Here is a 15,505-nt window from a genome sequence, read left to right as displayed (position 1 = left end):
ACACTAGACCAGAGGTTACCAGGGACTGGGAGGAGAGGGAAATAGGAATTACTGCTTAATGGCTACAGTTTGTTTGAGGTGGCAAAAAGGTCCTGGAAACAGTGGTGATGATTTCCTAATGTTGGGAATGGAATTAATGCCAATGAATCGCACATTTAAAAAAAATTAATAATGTGGGGCACCTGGGTGGCTCAGGAGGTTAAGCATCTGCCTTTGGCTCAGGTCATGATCCCAGGGTCCGGGGATCGAGTCCTGCGTCGGGCTCTCTGCTCAGCAGGAGCCTGCTTCTCCCTCTCCCTGCCACTCCCCCTACTTGTACTCTATCTCTCTCTGTCAAATAAATAAAATCTTAAAAAAAAGTCCTTAAAAAAAATAATATACAAATAAAATTTTGAGTTTACATTTTAAATGGGAGAAGTGTACGATATGTGGATCGTATCTCAATAAAGCTGTTAAAGAATGAACTTTAGAATCATCAATTTTCTGTATGTTGGGATTTTTCTTTTCCTTTTTTATTTTATATTATTTATTTGTTTTTTTAAAGATTTTACTTATTTATTTGAGAGACAGAGTGAGTGAGTGAGAAAGCACACAAATAGGGGCAAAGGGAGAGGGAGAAGCAGGCTCCCCTGCTGAGCATGGAGCCTGACACAGGGCTGGATCCCAGGAAGACCCTGAGATCATGACCTGAGCTGAAAGCAGACGCTTAACCAACTGAGCCACCCAGGTGCCCTCTTTCTTTTCCTTCTTTTAAATTGGTAATGTGAGATAACCTCTGAAAGACTGCTTAGGGTCAAATTGTGGAGAACTTCTAATGTGAGGGTAAAGATTTTTGTACTTCATATCTGGACAAAGTTGTGTAATTATCAAAAGGGAGTGATAAAACACATGTTTTAGGAAGGCATATGCAGTAATCAACCACCTGATTTTCACACAAAAGTAGAGAAGACAGGTAGACTTGTGTAATACTAAAAAAGTCCAATACAATATTCTAGAGAAAAGATATGTAATGAAAAAAGATGGGGAACAGTAATCAAGACACCAATATAACATACTTTTTAGTTTGAAAAATATGTAGAAATTAAAGGCTAGATAAGCCATTAACTATTTTTCCTCTTTACTTCTATAAATTGGCACTATTAGAAAACAACAACAAAGCCACGACAGATCAGTATAGGAGCACAGCCTAAAGACTAACAGTCTTGAAAATTCATATGACAAAGAGATAACCACAAATACTGTTTCTAATTTTCACTCCAAACACAATTACTGAGCACATATTTATAAATTAAGTTTTCAATATTGCTAACTCTTGAAAAAAAAGAACATAGATGAATATTCTTTCCTACCTGACCTTAATGATCTCTTTAAGACTCCTAGAGTCAGGAGTCTGACAAGAGTAATTATAATTTTGAAAGCTCAAAAATAATAATGCCAACAATAATGCAATTAATAAAAACACAAAACAGACATTAATCAGCAGACATTTAATGTTAAATGTTATAATATGAAATACTTGTACAAATTATAAAGCAATCTGTATAAATGTTAACATCTTATTTTTATATTAAATCATGAAAAAGATCTAAAATATTTTTCACTTATTTTTTCCCACCTACTTAAGAGTTCTTTGGGAATAAAAAGAAAGATTTACAAACTTTATTTAAAGATTATTTATTTATTTATTTGACAGAGAGAGAGACAGAGAGAGAGAGGCCAAGTAGGCAGAGCAGCGGGCAGAGGGAGAGGGAGAAGCAGGCTTCCCGCTGAGCAGGGAGCCCGATGCGGGGCTCGATCCCAGGACCCTGGGATCATAACCTGAGCTGAAGGCAGACGCTTAACCGACTGAGCCACCCAGGCGCCCCTACAAACTTTATTTAAAACAGTAAAGTCAGATCAAGGTAAATTTTAGGAGTGAGGTTATCAAAGATACATATTAAGCAAAGAAAATATCACTTGTTGAATTCTAAACATGAATCAAATGATTGCTATAACAAATAGGAATATATGAAAAGTTAGTTTTAAATATACATATGTATATTCTTAACTCAGTTTTACCTATGCTAATTTCTAAGAACAATTAACCATTCCTGAAAAATAAGTACTATGTTTTTAAAAAGGGCAGCGATTTGGAATATAAAATATTTTTATATTTCAGCCTCTTCAATGAACCCTCCAATGAAAAAAACTAAGGTTTAAGTTCATTATCTATCAGTAAAATTTTTTAGTCCTGAAAACTGTGGCTGTAAACTGATTATAACTCCTTCTAACAGTTGGCTTTTTTTAAGAAGGACAAACGTTCAGTTCCTCACCTTGTAATTTCATCATCTCCAAGCATTGCTTTTGAAACAGGTGAGTATCTGGCTGGTGATGCTGGTGTATGGCCCAAATAGGAAGATGGGCTAACATGGTTATCAACAGGTTGAGAAGAAGCTTCAAAATAAAGAAAGTAAAAAGCACTTTAAGTGAAATGAGCCATTCAGTACTGCATTTGTGAATTATCAATTTTAAGGTTAATGTATATAATTCATATCCGCTTATTTACGTAAGTTCGTAGAAAAGACTTACCGGGTAAAAAATTAGACAAGCTCAAGTTTCCAGGTAAAAACTAGTATAGATACTCAGATCAGTAAAGCAAACTTATACCATTTGGTTTCTCTTGAGAAAACAGAACTAAAAAGTAGTTTTACATTAACTAATTTGCACAGTGAAATCCAGGAAAGGTCATTTAAAAGACTGTCCTAGAAAAGACTATAATACAAAATCTAAAGTACAGTAACTTAATTTTTGTGATAAGTCATTCTGCAGGTTGTTTAAAAAAATTTCTATTACTTCAAGTTTAATTGTGAATAATGAAAACCAAAAACTTAAAAATAGGCTCAGAAAGATTATGCTCAAAAATATTACAATAAATTAAGGGACTTCTGGCTTCCAGTTTGACATAAAAGAAGCTTGGAAGTCATCACTCTCTGTTCTAACAACAACTAAAAAGCTAAACAAACTAAAAATTCAATAACTCTTCTTAGATCCTTAAGATAAGGGGGATGACAGGGCAAACTCCTGCCCCCCAAACTGGAGAAAATGGTAGGTGAATACAGAGAATTATAACTTACCAGGGCAGAAACCTCTGTGGGAACTAGTGCTGGGGTAGAGAAACCTGAATTGTAACTGGCAAATTGCTGGAGGTTCAGTATGGGCCAGTAAAAACACTCCTGGGGAAATGGACCCTCAAATCTATGGTCAACTTTGACAAATCAGGAAAAAATATCCAATGGAAAAAAAGACAGTCTCTTCAATAAGTGGTGATGGGAAAATTGGACAGCTACATATAGAAGAATGAAACTGGGCCATTCCCTTACACCATATACAAAGATAAACTCAAAATGGATGAAAGACCTCAATGTGAGACAGGAATCCATCAAAATCCTAGAGGAGAACATAGGCAATTACCTCTTCCACATCGGCCACAGTAACTTCTTTTAAGACATGGCTCCAAAGGCAAGTGAAACAAAAGCAAAAATAAACTTCTGGGACTTCATCAAGATAAAAAGCTTCTGCACAGCAAAGGAAACAGTCAACGAAACTAAGAGGCAGCCCACGGAATGGGAGAAGATATTTGCAAAGGACATTACAGATAAAGGGCTGATATCCAAGATCTATAAAGAACTCAAACTCAACACTCAAAAAACTAATAACCCAGTCAAAAAATGGGCAGAAGACATGAACAGACACTTAATCCAAAAAAGATATAGAAATGGCTAACAGACACATGAAAAAATGCTCAACATCAGTAGCCATCAGGGAAATACAAATCAAAACCACAATGAGATACCAACCTTACACCAGTTAGAATGACAAAAATTAACAAAACAGGAAACAACAAATGTTGGCGAGGATGTGGAGAATGGGGAACTCTCTTACACTGCTGGTAGGAATGCAAGTTGGTACAGCCACTCTAGAAAACAGTATGGAGGTTCTTCAAGACATTAAGAATAGAGCTACCCTATGACCCAGCAATTGCACTACTGGGTATTTACCCCAAAGATAGAGATGTAGTGAGAAAAAGGGGCACCTGCGCCCCAATGTTCATAGCAGCAATGTCCACAATAGCCAAACTGTGGAAGGAGCCAAGATGCCCTTCAACAGATGAATGGATAAAGAAGATGCAGTGTATCTACACAATGGAATATTATTCAGCCATCAGAAACAATGAATACCCACCATTTGCATCGACATGGATGGAACTGGAGGGGATTACGTTAAGTGAAGTAAGTCAAACAGAAAAAGACAATTATTATATGGTTTCACTCATATGTGGAACACAAGCAATAGCATGGAGGACCATAGGGGAAGGGAGGGAAATCCAAAGGCAGAGAAATCAGAGAGATGAACCATGAGAGACTATAGACCCCGAGAAACAATCTGGAGGTTTCAGAGGGGAAGAGGGTGGGCGGATGGGGTAACAGGGTGATGGGTATTGAGGAGGGCAAGTGCTGTGATGAGCACTGGGTGTTATACTTAACTAATGAATTGTTGAACACTGCATCAAGGACTAATTATATACTATACAGTGGCTAACTGAACATAATAAAAAAAAAAATATGGTAAACTGAAGAAAAAAAACCCCAAAAACCAAAAAACCAAACAACCCCTCCCCCAAACCCAAAACACTCCTGGGGGACCCTGTTACTGGGGGAGCCCACACATTTTTGAGTTTTACCTCCTGGATCTCTACCAGGCTCTCACAGTGAATAGTGGAGAAAAATCTTGTGCTGCCAACAGGAGGAAGGGAAAACAAACCATTCTGAAATACACAAGAGCATTCTGTTTTTCATAACAGAGTCTGCCCTCAGGAGAAATTATCAAAGCCTAGCCTGCTAGGGTTTTATCAGAGACCAGTGACCTGGGGTAAGGGAAATAACTCCAGTCCACTCTGGTCATCCTATCCACCTAAGGGAGGAAGTGAGAATACTGAGAAGCACTGTGTAGCTTACATTCCAGAGGTGCAAACTCATTAAAAGACTTGAGACCTGATCACAGGACTAGGAACACTTTCCCTCCCCAACACCTTATCGTCACATTACTAATGGCCTATTTACAGCAGTTCCTTTTACCCAGTACATCATGCCTGGCTATCAGGAAAAAATTACAAGACATAATAAAAGGCAAAAACACAGTTGGAAGAGACAGGGCAAACATGAGAACAGACTCAGACATAGCAGCAATGTTGGAATATCAGACCAGGAATTTAGAACAACAATGATGAAGGGTGCCTGGGTTGTGCAGTCAGTTAAGCGTCCAACTCTTGGTTTTGGCTCAGGTCGTGATCTCAGCATCATGAGATCAAGCCCCAAGTCGGGCTGGTGCTCAGTGTGGAGTCTGCTTGAGACTCTTTCTCCCTCGCCCTCTGCCCCTCCCCCCTGCTGTCTCTTTCTAAAAAAAAATAAAATGATTAACATGCTAATGGATCAAGTGGATAGACAGTATGCAAAAACAGATAAGCAAGGTAAGCAGAGAGGTGGGAATTCTAAGAGAAACAAAATGAAATACTAGACAACAAAAACACTGTTAACAGAAATGAAGAATGCCTTTGATGGGCTTATTAATAGTCTGGCAATGGCTGAGAAAAGAATCTCTGAATTTAAGGATATCTCAATAGCAACCACTAACACTGAAAAGCAAAGAGAAAAAAGAGAATGAAACAAAAGAAACCCAAAACAAAATATCCAAGAATGGTGAGACAGCTACAAAAGGTGTAACATATAAGAAATGGGAATACCAAATGTAGAAGGAGAGAAAGGATGGAAGAAATACTTGAAACAATAATGACTAAGAATTAACATCAGACATCAAACCATAGATCTAGGAAGAAATATTTGAAACAATAATGACTAAGAATTAACATCAGACATCAAACCCATATAAGAAATGGGAATACCAAATGTAGAAGGAGAGAAAGGATGGAAAAAATATTTGAAACAATAATGACTACGAATTAACAACAGACATCAAACCACAGATCTAGGAAGCTCAGGAAACACCAATTAGGTTAAATGCCAAGAAAATTACATGTAGAAATATCCTTTTCAAATGAGAGGGAAAAAGGTGGGGGGAAGGAGAGGAATCTTAAAAGAAGTCACAGGGAAAAAAAACCCACTATACTGATAGAGGTACAAAGATAAGAATTACATCTTACTTCTCAGAAACTAATAGTAGTGACACTGTATTCAACTACATTTGCTTATGTGTGTATATATATGTGTGTGTGTATGTATATGTATAAGTGAAATGAATGTCAGCAATGGTACAAGGGATGGGAGAGAGGAATTAGTTTTATTTTAAGGTACTTATACTACCTATGAAGCTGTATACTGTTAGTGGACTTGAATTAGTTGATATGTATATTGCAAACTCTAGGGTAACCACTGAAAAAAAGTAAAGCGAGACTATAACTGTTAAGGAAGGAGAGAAAATGGAATAAAATGTTTGAATAAAATTGTAAAGGACAGAAAAAGAGTGGATGACAAATACAGAAACAAGAGCAACAAATAGAAAACAGTAACAGATATAATAGATATTAATCCAACTGTATCAATAATCACAACATCAATGGTCTAAATGCACCAATTAGAAGACCAAGATTATCAGAGTGGATCAAAAACAAGACCCAATTATATACTGTCTATAGGAAAGGCACTTTATAAAGGCACACATAGATGAAAAGTAAAGGGATGGAGAAAGATATTACCATTCTAACACTAATAAAAGGAAGTGGGAGTAACTACATTAATTTCAGACAGAGAAGACTCAAAATAAATAAAGTTATGAGGGATAAAGAAGGGCATTACATAATGACAAAAGGGTCAATTCTCCAAGAAGATATACAATCCTTAACACGTATGCATCCAAGAAGTGTCAAGCTATGTGAGGCCAAAATGAGAGAACTGCAAGGAGAAACAGATGGATGCACACTCTTTTCTTATGCATGGACAGATATATGAGGCAGAAAATCAGTAAGGACATAGATGAACTCAACAATATCATTAATCAACAGGATATAATGGACACCTATAGACTACTCCATCCAACAACAGAACATACATTCTTCTTAAGCTCACATGGAGCATTCACCAAGACAGACCACATCCTGGGCCATAAAACACATCTTAGCAAATTAAAAAAAATAAATCATACAATGTCTGCTCTCAAATCACAATGGAATGAAAAGAAATCAGTAACAAAATGATAGCTGGAGATCTCAAAATATGTAGGGATTATATAATACACTCCTAAATAGTACATGGATCAAAAAAGAAATCTCTGGAGAAATTAAAAATATTTTGAACTAAGTGAAAATGAAAACATGGTATATCAAAACTGTGGGATAGAGTGAAAGCAGTGCTAAGAGGGAAATTTATAGTATTGAATGTATTCAATACTATAAATCTAAAATGAGTCATCTTAGCTTCTACCCTATGAAACTAAAAAAGAGCAAATTAAAATAAGGAAAGAAATAAATTAGAGCAGAAATCAATGAAATTAAAAAACATGAAATCAATAGAGAAAATCAGTAGGACCAAAAGCTGCTTTTTTTTTTTTTTAAGATTTTTATTTATTTATTCATGAGACACAGCAGGCTCCCAAGGAGCAGGGAGCCCGATGCGGGACTCGATCCCAGGACTCTGGGATCATGACTTGAGCCAAAGGCAGACACTTAACCATCTGAGCCATCCAGGCGCCCCCAAAAGCTGCTTCTTTGAAAAGATCAATAAAATTAGTAAGCCTTGAGCCAAGCTAAGAAAAAAAGAGAAGAAAAATTATTAATATCAGAAATGAAAGGAGGGGACATCATGACAGATCCCATGGACGTTAAAAGGAAAATAAATATTACGAACAGCTCTATGCCCACAAATTTTGTAACGTAGATGAAATGGACCAATTCCTTGAAAGACACAATCTGCCAAAACCCACACACACAAAATAGACCATCTGAACAGCCTATATCTATTAAAGAAACTGAATCAATAACTGATTGCCTTCCAAAACAGAATCTATCAGGCCCAGCTAGGTTCACTGATGAGTTCCACCAAACAAGTATTTAAGGAAGAAATTATACCAATTCCCTATAATCTCTTCCAGCAGACAGAAGCCAAGGGAATGCTTCCTAACTCATTCTATGAAGTCAGCATTACCCCAGACAACAGAACCAGACAAAGAAATTACAAGAAAAATAAACAACAACTATAGAACAATATCTCTCATGAACATAGATGGAAAAATCAACAGACTATTAGCAAATCAAATCCAACAATGTATAAAAAGGACTGTAAACCGTAAGCATATGGGATTTATCCCAGGTATGCAAAGCTGGTTCAACATTTGAAAATCAATTAATATGATCTATCACATCAACAGGCTAAAGAAGAAAAGTCACATGATCAATGGATGCAGAAAAAGCACTTGAGAAAACCCAGTATCAATTTATGATATAAACTCTCAGTAAACTAGGAACAGAAGGGAGTATCATCAACTTGTTAAAGTGTATCTATAAACTTAAGAGTGAGAAACTTGAAGTTTTACTATTAAGAAGAGGAACGAGTAAAGAATGTCCTAATGTGGTAAGACAAGAAAAGGAAATAAAGGTATATAGACTGAGAAAGAAATAACAGAACTCTTTGTTTGTAGATGTCATGATCATTTATGTAGAAAATCTGAAAAAATCGACAAAAAAACTCCTGGAACTAATAAGCAATCTTAGCAAGTTTGCAGGATACAAGGTTAATATATAAAAGTCAATTGCCAAAAAGGGTCAATTGCTCTCCTATATACCAGCAATGAACAAGTGGAATTTGAAATTAAAAAGACAATACCATTTACATCAGCACCCCCAAAACGATATACTTAAGTATAAATCTAACAAAATGTATAGAAGATCTATGTGAATAAAACAATAAAATTCTGATGAAAGAGATCAAAGAAGAGTTAAATAGATATTCCATGTTCATGGGTAGAAAGACTCAATACTGTCAAGATAATTAGTTATTTATTTTTAAAAGATTTTATTTATTTGACAGAGAGAAACACAGAGAGAGAGGGAACACAAGCAGGGGGCGTGGGAGAGGGAGAAGCAGGCTTCCTGCTGAGCAGGGAGCCAGATGCGGGGCTCGATCCCAGGACCCTGGGATCACGACCTGAGCTGAAGGCAAGACGCTTAACGACTGAGACACCCAGGTGCCCCTAATTAGTTCTTTTCAACTTGATCTACAGATTCACTACAATCCCAATCAAAATACCAATAAGTTATTTTGTGGATATTGTCAAATTAATCCTAAGGTTTATAAGGAGAGGCAAAAGACCCACAAAAGACAGCAAAATATTGAAGAACAAAGTCGGAGGACTGAGACTACCTGAGTTCAAGACTTCCTATAAAGCTAGAGTAATCAAGACAGTGTGGTATTGGAAAGAGAACAGAAAAATAGATAAAAATGGAACAGAACAGGGAGTCCAGAAGCATACTATAAATATAGTCAACTGATCTTTGACAGAGGGGCAAAGGCAGTATGAGCAAAGACAGTCTTTTCAACAAATGGTGTTGAAACAATTGGATGTCCACATGCAAAAGAAAAAAAAATGAATCTAGACATAAACCTTACAAAATTAATTCAAAGTGGATCACAGACCTGAATGTGAAACACAAAACTATAAGACTCCTAGAATATAACATAGGAGAAAATCTAGATGACTCTGGATATGGCAATGACACCAAAGGCAGGATCCATGAAAACAAAAGAATAAAAAAGCTAGATTTCATTAAAATGTTTCTGCTCTGAAAAAGACACTGTCTAAAAAATTAAAAGACCAGCCACAGACTGGGACAAAAATATTTGCAAAAGACATACCTGATAAAGGACTGTGGGCCAAAGTATACAAAGAACTCTTAGATTCAACAGTAAGATAACTCAATTTTAAAATGTGCCAAAGACCCTTAACAGACACCTCACCGAAAACCAAAGATGGTGAATAAGTATATGAAAAGGTGCTCCACACCACACGTCATCAGGAAAATGCTAATTAAAACTGTTGTACATCTATTAGAATGGCCCAGATACCGAACAATGATAACATCAAATGCTGGTAAGAACGTGAAACAACAGGAACTCTCATGGCTGGAGTACAGTCAATTTGGAAGACAGTTTGGCCATTTCTTATAAAACTAAACATATTCTTACTATCTGACCCAGCCATCATGTTCCTTGGTATTCACCAAAAGGAGATGAAAACTTCTGTCCACACATAAACCTGCCCACAGATACTTAAAGCAGCTTTATTCATAATTTCCAAAATTTATAAGAAACCAAGATGTTCTTCCACTGGTGAATGGATAAATAAACTGTGATACACCCAAAGAGTTATTCAGCACTAAAAAGAAAGGAGCTATAAGCCATGAAAAGATATGGGAAACCCTGGATGCATATTACTATGTGAAAGAAGCCAACCTCAAAAGGCTACATACTGTATGATACAAGCTATATAACATTCTGGAAAAGGCCAAACTATGGTAAGAGTAAAAAAAAATCAGTGGTTGCTACAGGTTAGAGGAGAGAAAGAACAGATAGAAGAACACAGGATTTTTAGGTAAGTGAAACTACTCTATATGATTCTATGATGATGGATACAGGTCATTATATATTTGTTCAAACCCACAGAACGTACAATTAAAAGTGAAACCTAATGTAAACTGTGAATTTTGGGTAAGATGTGGCAATGTAGGTTCATCAGTTGTAACAAATATATCATTCTGGTGGGGGATGTTGATAATAGGGGAGGCTATGCATGGATGGGGGCAGATGGTGTTATGAGAAATTTCTCTACCTTCTGCTCAATTTTGCTGTGAATCTAAAATTGCTCTAAAATATAAAGTTTATTAAAAAAAAAAAACCTCTATGCTCTGATAGCAGCTCAGTTCTGTCAACCCAATTTATAATTATGCTTTTTTAAGAAAAGATTTATTTATTTTAGAGAGAAAGCACACAAGCATGCACGCGAGTGGGGGTGGGGCAGAGGGAGAGGGAGAGAATCTCAAGCAGACTCCCCACTGGGCACAGAGCCCAGTGTGGGGCTCGATCATAACCTGATTTGAAATCAAAATATTCTTTTTAACACTTGCATAAAAGAATGGAAACCTGGTAAAAAGCAAAAATAAAAAATAAGCAAAAACTATCTCTTGCTTGGTTCCTTTTTTAAAGATTTTTTATTTATTTTACAGAGAAAGACACAGCAGGAGAGGGAACACAAGTAGGGGGAGTGGGAGAGGGAGAAGCAGGCTTCCTGCCGAGGAGGGAGCCCGGTGCTGGGACCTGAGCCGAAGGCAGACGTTTAACGACTGAGTGACCCAGGTGCCCCTCTTGCTTGGTTCCTTTTAATAATAGTAAATGTCATAGATAGGTTGTAATTCTAGTGAGATCTAAGAATAGAAAAAAACTGAGCTGAGTGGCTCAGTAGGTTAAGTGCTCCACTCTTGATTCGGCTTGGGTCATGATTTCAGGGTCATGAGATCAAGCCCTAAGTCAGGCTCCACGCTGAACATGGAGTCTGCTTAAGATTCTCTCTCTCTCTCTCCCTCTGCCCCTCACCTATTTGCACTTTTGTGCTCTCTCTCTAGAAAAAAAAAAAAGAAGAGAAAATAAACAATACATTTCAGTTGTAATTTTAAAAATGCAACACATCTGAATTATTTGCATCGTTATCAAAACCCACTGAAAGCAATATTTAATTTCCTGAGGCTTTATGATAAAGTTACAAAGCATTTCAAAATTTAGCTGTAATATACATTACTTAACCAACAGTCTCTTCTTTCATTATATATGGTCTTCTATGCACAAAGCATTATAACACAATCAGAAGTACAAAAATGCAAGGATCATTAGTTCAAAGTTTTATAGTGGCTTGAGAGGTAAAAGGAGTGTGAAGCGACCAGTGTAAAAGACAACTGCTAATAAACGATATCATGGCTTACTGGAAAAAATGTATGCTCTATCAGCATGGGTACATCTCTCTCTAAAAAGTTACAATGTCTATTGATAGTATAGGGCTTGAAGTTTAGTGTATCTTTCATTTTACAGGTTTGCAGTATTCTACAGTAACTCTTTTCTGTCTAGTTTGTATTTAAGATGCTCTTCTGCATTCAGGCCAAAGGGCTTTCAATCATGGCTCTTGACTTTCAAAGTCCAAAGTCTTTTCTGGGTGATAAGCAAGAGTATCTTGTGATTTTCAAGGGAACTGGCATGTTGCTCTAACGCAACAGACACTCATGTGAACCTCTGTAATCACCGGCCTTTTAAAGTCTAGAGTTTACTGATTTGTGACTCAAATTTCTTTGCCGCATTATCAATTCTGGTTGGAACAATGACAACAATATACAAGTGGACAAGAAATTCAGTCAACTGCACAAACCAGAAAAGGTACTTTTTCCCCTGCCATCTCCAGACTGTGTCTTTATTCAATGGATCTTTTCTGGAAGAGTCATTCTTACCTATAAGGCATAGTATCTCAACACAGAAGAGACTAAAAATTAATGTTCTTATCAAAGAAATGACATCCCCAAAGAAGGATCAGATAAAACAATGCTATTTTCTATACCCCACATCCTAACTGAAAAGATTCCCCAGGGAACTACAAAACAAGGGAGCCTAATTTTTTGTCCTTAGGTATCAAGGTTAATGATCCAAGCCCTCCAAGGTTTAGAAGAGAAGCAAGTGGAAGTACTTGAAGTAAAAGTGGAAAGAGATCAATGACCAAGTCAGAAGTTCAATGAGGCCTTCCAGCTGAAAAGAATATAAATTAAAAGCAAGAAGACACATAATGCACCAGAATGAGCATTCTGATGTCATCAGAGAAACTATGTTCTCTGTTAGATCTAATGGACTTTTTTTCTTTCAATAAGAAAACTACTTTTATTCCTGGGTACCCTATTTTGGTTATTATCTATATTTTGGTTACAACCACAAGAGTATGACCCTATCTGAAATTTATGGTCATAGCAAACTACAGTTTTGTACTTCTCTCCAGCGATGTTCTGCTTTTTTAGGGAGCAGGAATGAAGGAAGACAGCAAGTTGAACCTTGGCAGGGATTCTGCCAAGGAGGAAGTGGGGGTGGGGGCAAGGGAATAGAAGATGTGTGCAAGGAAGAGAGTATCATGACAAATCATGGAAGCTAAGCTAAAAAACATAGACAAATGGAGACACAAGGGGGCAATCAAGTTGTAGTGTCAAAGGATGGAAGGTCAAAATGAGGATGAATTGCTAGAATAGGGATAAATGAACTGAGGTATGCAAAGAATTGAGGTGGTGAAGATACTGATAATGAAAACATCTAAAGATTTATTTATTATTAGAAATAGAGAAAGAGAGAGGGAGAGAGAAGAGAGCACATGGGGCTGGGGAGAGGCAGAGGTACAGGGAGAGAGAGAATCTCAAGTTGACTCTCCACAGAGCATAGAGCCTGACTCAGGGCTCAATCCCACAACCCTGAGAACATGACCTGAGCCGAAATCAAGAGTTGTGGGCTTAACTGAGACACCCAGGTGCCCTGATAATGATTAAGATATAAATTATTATATGGAAGCATGTATTTGAGGTGGAGTGGAGGGCAGGATAGTTAGGAAGAAAAGAGATCAAGAAACAAAGAGGCCAGACTGTTGAATAAGTCATCAGTGTGAATTTTGGCTGGACATCACTAAGAATGACAACGTGAATAGTAGTGGCAAGGACAATGGGCCTGACACTAAAATCTTTAGTGACTAAAGCCAGATTGATGAGGAGGACACTAGATGACAACATAAGGGATAGGTAGTAAGTTGGAGAGTCTGATGACAAGGACTTCAGAAACGGTGATAGGTAAAAATATAATTTCTGTAAAAAGTTTTTATTTTATTGTTTTAAAAAGATTTTATTTATTTATTTGACAGAGAGAGAGAGATATCACAAGTAGGCATAGCAGTAGGCAGAGGAAGAGGGAGAAGCAGGTTCCCTGCTGAGCAGAGAGTCAGATGCGGGGGTGATCCCAGGCCAAAGGCAGATGCTTAACCGACTGAGCCACCCAGGCACCCCTGTAAAAAGTTTTTAATCACAAATGCCTTATTGAAAAAAAGATTTTATTTATATGAGAGAGAGAGAGAGAGAGAGAAAGCACATGCATTCAGTGGAGGGGAGGGGGAGAGGATCTCAAGCAGATTCTGTGCTGAGTGTGGAGCCTGATGCAGGGCTGGATTTCACAACCCTGAGATCATGGCCTGAGCTGAAACCAAGAGCTGGACGTTTAACCAACTGAGCCACCTAGGTGCCCTGAATCACAAATGCTTTTTAAAAAACACATAGATAAATGATATGAACAGCCTATGTGGTATGAACGTGGGCTGGAAGTATATAACAAAATTCATAATTGTAGTTGCCTAAGAAAAGAGGGGGAATGGAAATAGAACCTTATGGAAGAGCTGAACTAGCAAGGGTAAGCAACTTTTTCACAATGTTCTATTACTTCAATAGATGAGAAAAAGAAAGATTATATATCTATGCCTATAAGGAAAACAACCAATCATTATTTAATTATTACTCTTTAGGACTAGCTCTTCCATTGTTTATATATTAGAATACGTAAAAAGGGATAATTCAATTAAAAAATAACAACTATTTTTTTCAGTTCGACATATAAGAAGCAGCCTGCCTGTTTGTATGTCTGGTCATAATCAGGACACCAATTCTCAGTTCACAGAACAATTGTTACAAACACGCTGTTGTCTTGAATAGATAAGGCAGCATAATAAATAAGACTGATATTTACACTGGTGCATAAAATAGTTTATTAGTGAATTTGCATGTCTAATCACAAATAAAAATACATAAAGCCCTTATATAAAGTTCATGTGTAAGACCAACTGTATGTGAGAATGTTTAACAAGTAGCAAAGTTCTGTTCTGACACAAATGAAGTATTAAAAAAAAAAGACATCATCCTCCATTAAAGAGACTGAATACTATTTTAAAAGGTTCAGTTATCCTTGAGTAATTAATAAATCAATGGTTAGATAATGAAGATGTACCACTGGAAGACAGTATAGTCATTTCAAAATATAATTTATATTGAACTTATAATGATTAATGACAGTAACGAACTTTGACAGTTTTAAAACTGGAAACTTGCGATTTATAAAACCACAAATATTCTAAAATTCTACAATTTAAAGGAGAAAGACTTGGAAAAGCAGCCTACGGAGAGTACATTTAAGGTCTCTGGTACACACGGGTGCTTCTAATATCAACTCAATGCACCAAAGAAATAAAACTTCCATTTTTCAACAAATACAAGTACAGTATTTAAATCTTATCCCAGCTTGTACATTAAAAAAGAAACCGAAAATCAAACAGGAAACTTAAAATTACATTAGTACTTTTCATAACAGTTCATTTCTAGGCAACACAATTGTACTGTATACAAATACAGTTAGGT

General features: G+C 36.7%; 1 protein-coding gene across 11 annotated transcripts in view; it reads right to left on the bottom strand.

Annotated features, from left to right (window-relative positions):
• The window catches only part of DLG1 (discs large MAGUK scaffold protein 1), a 257,181-nt gene that overhangs the window by 76,544 nt on the left and 165,132 nt on the right, over positions 1-15,505 (bottom strand). For all 11 annotated transcript variants that reach the window (XM_027583079.1, XM_027583081.1, XM_027583082.2 and 8 more), the window contains one exon: positions 2,313-2,433. In XM_027583079.1, coding sequence (XP_027438880.1) covers positions 2,313-2,433 — 121 coding nt within the window. The remainder of the gene's footprint in view (positions 1-2,312; positions 2,434-15,505) is intronic.

Source organism: Zalophus californianus, chromosome 1, assembly GCF_009762305.2.
Source record: "Zalophus californianus isolate mZalCal1 chromosome 1, mZalCal1.pri.v2, whole genome shotgun sequence".
Taxonomy (NCBI): domain Eukaryota; kingdom Metazoa; phylum Chordata; class Mammalia; order Carnivora; family Otariidae; genus Zalophus; species Zalophus californianus.
Note: the sequence above shows the minus strand (reverse complement) of the source record. Positions and strands in the feature narration are given on the sequence as shown.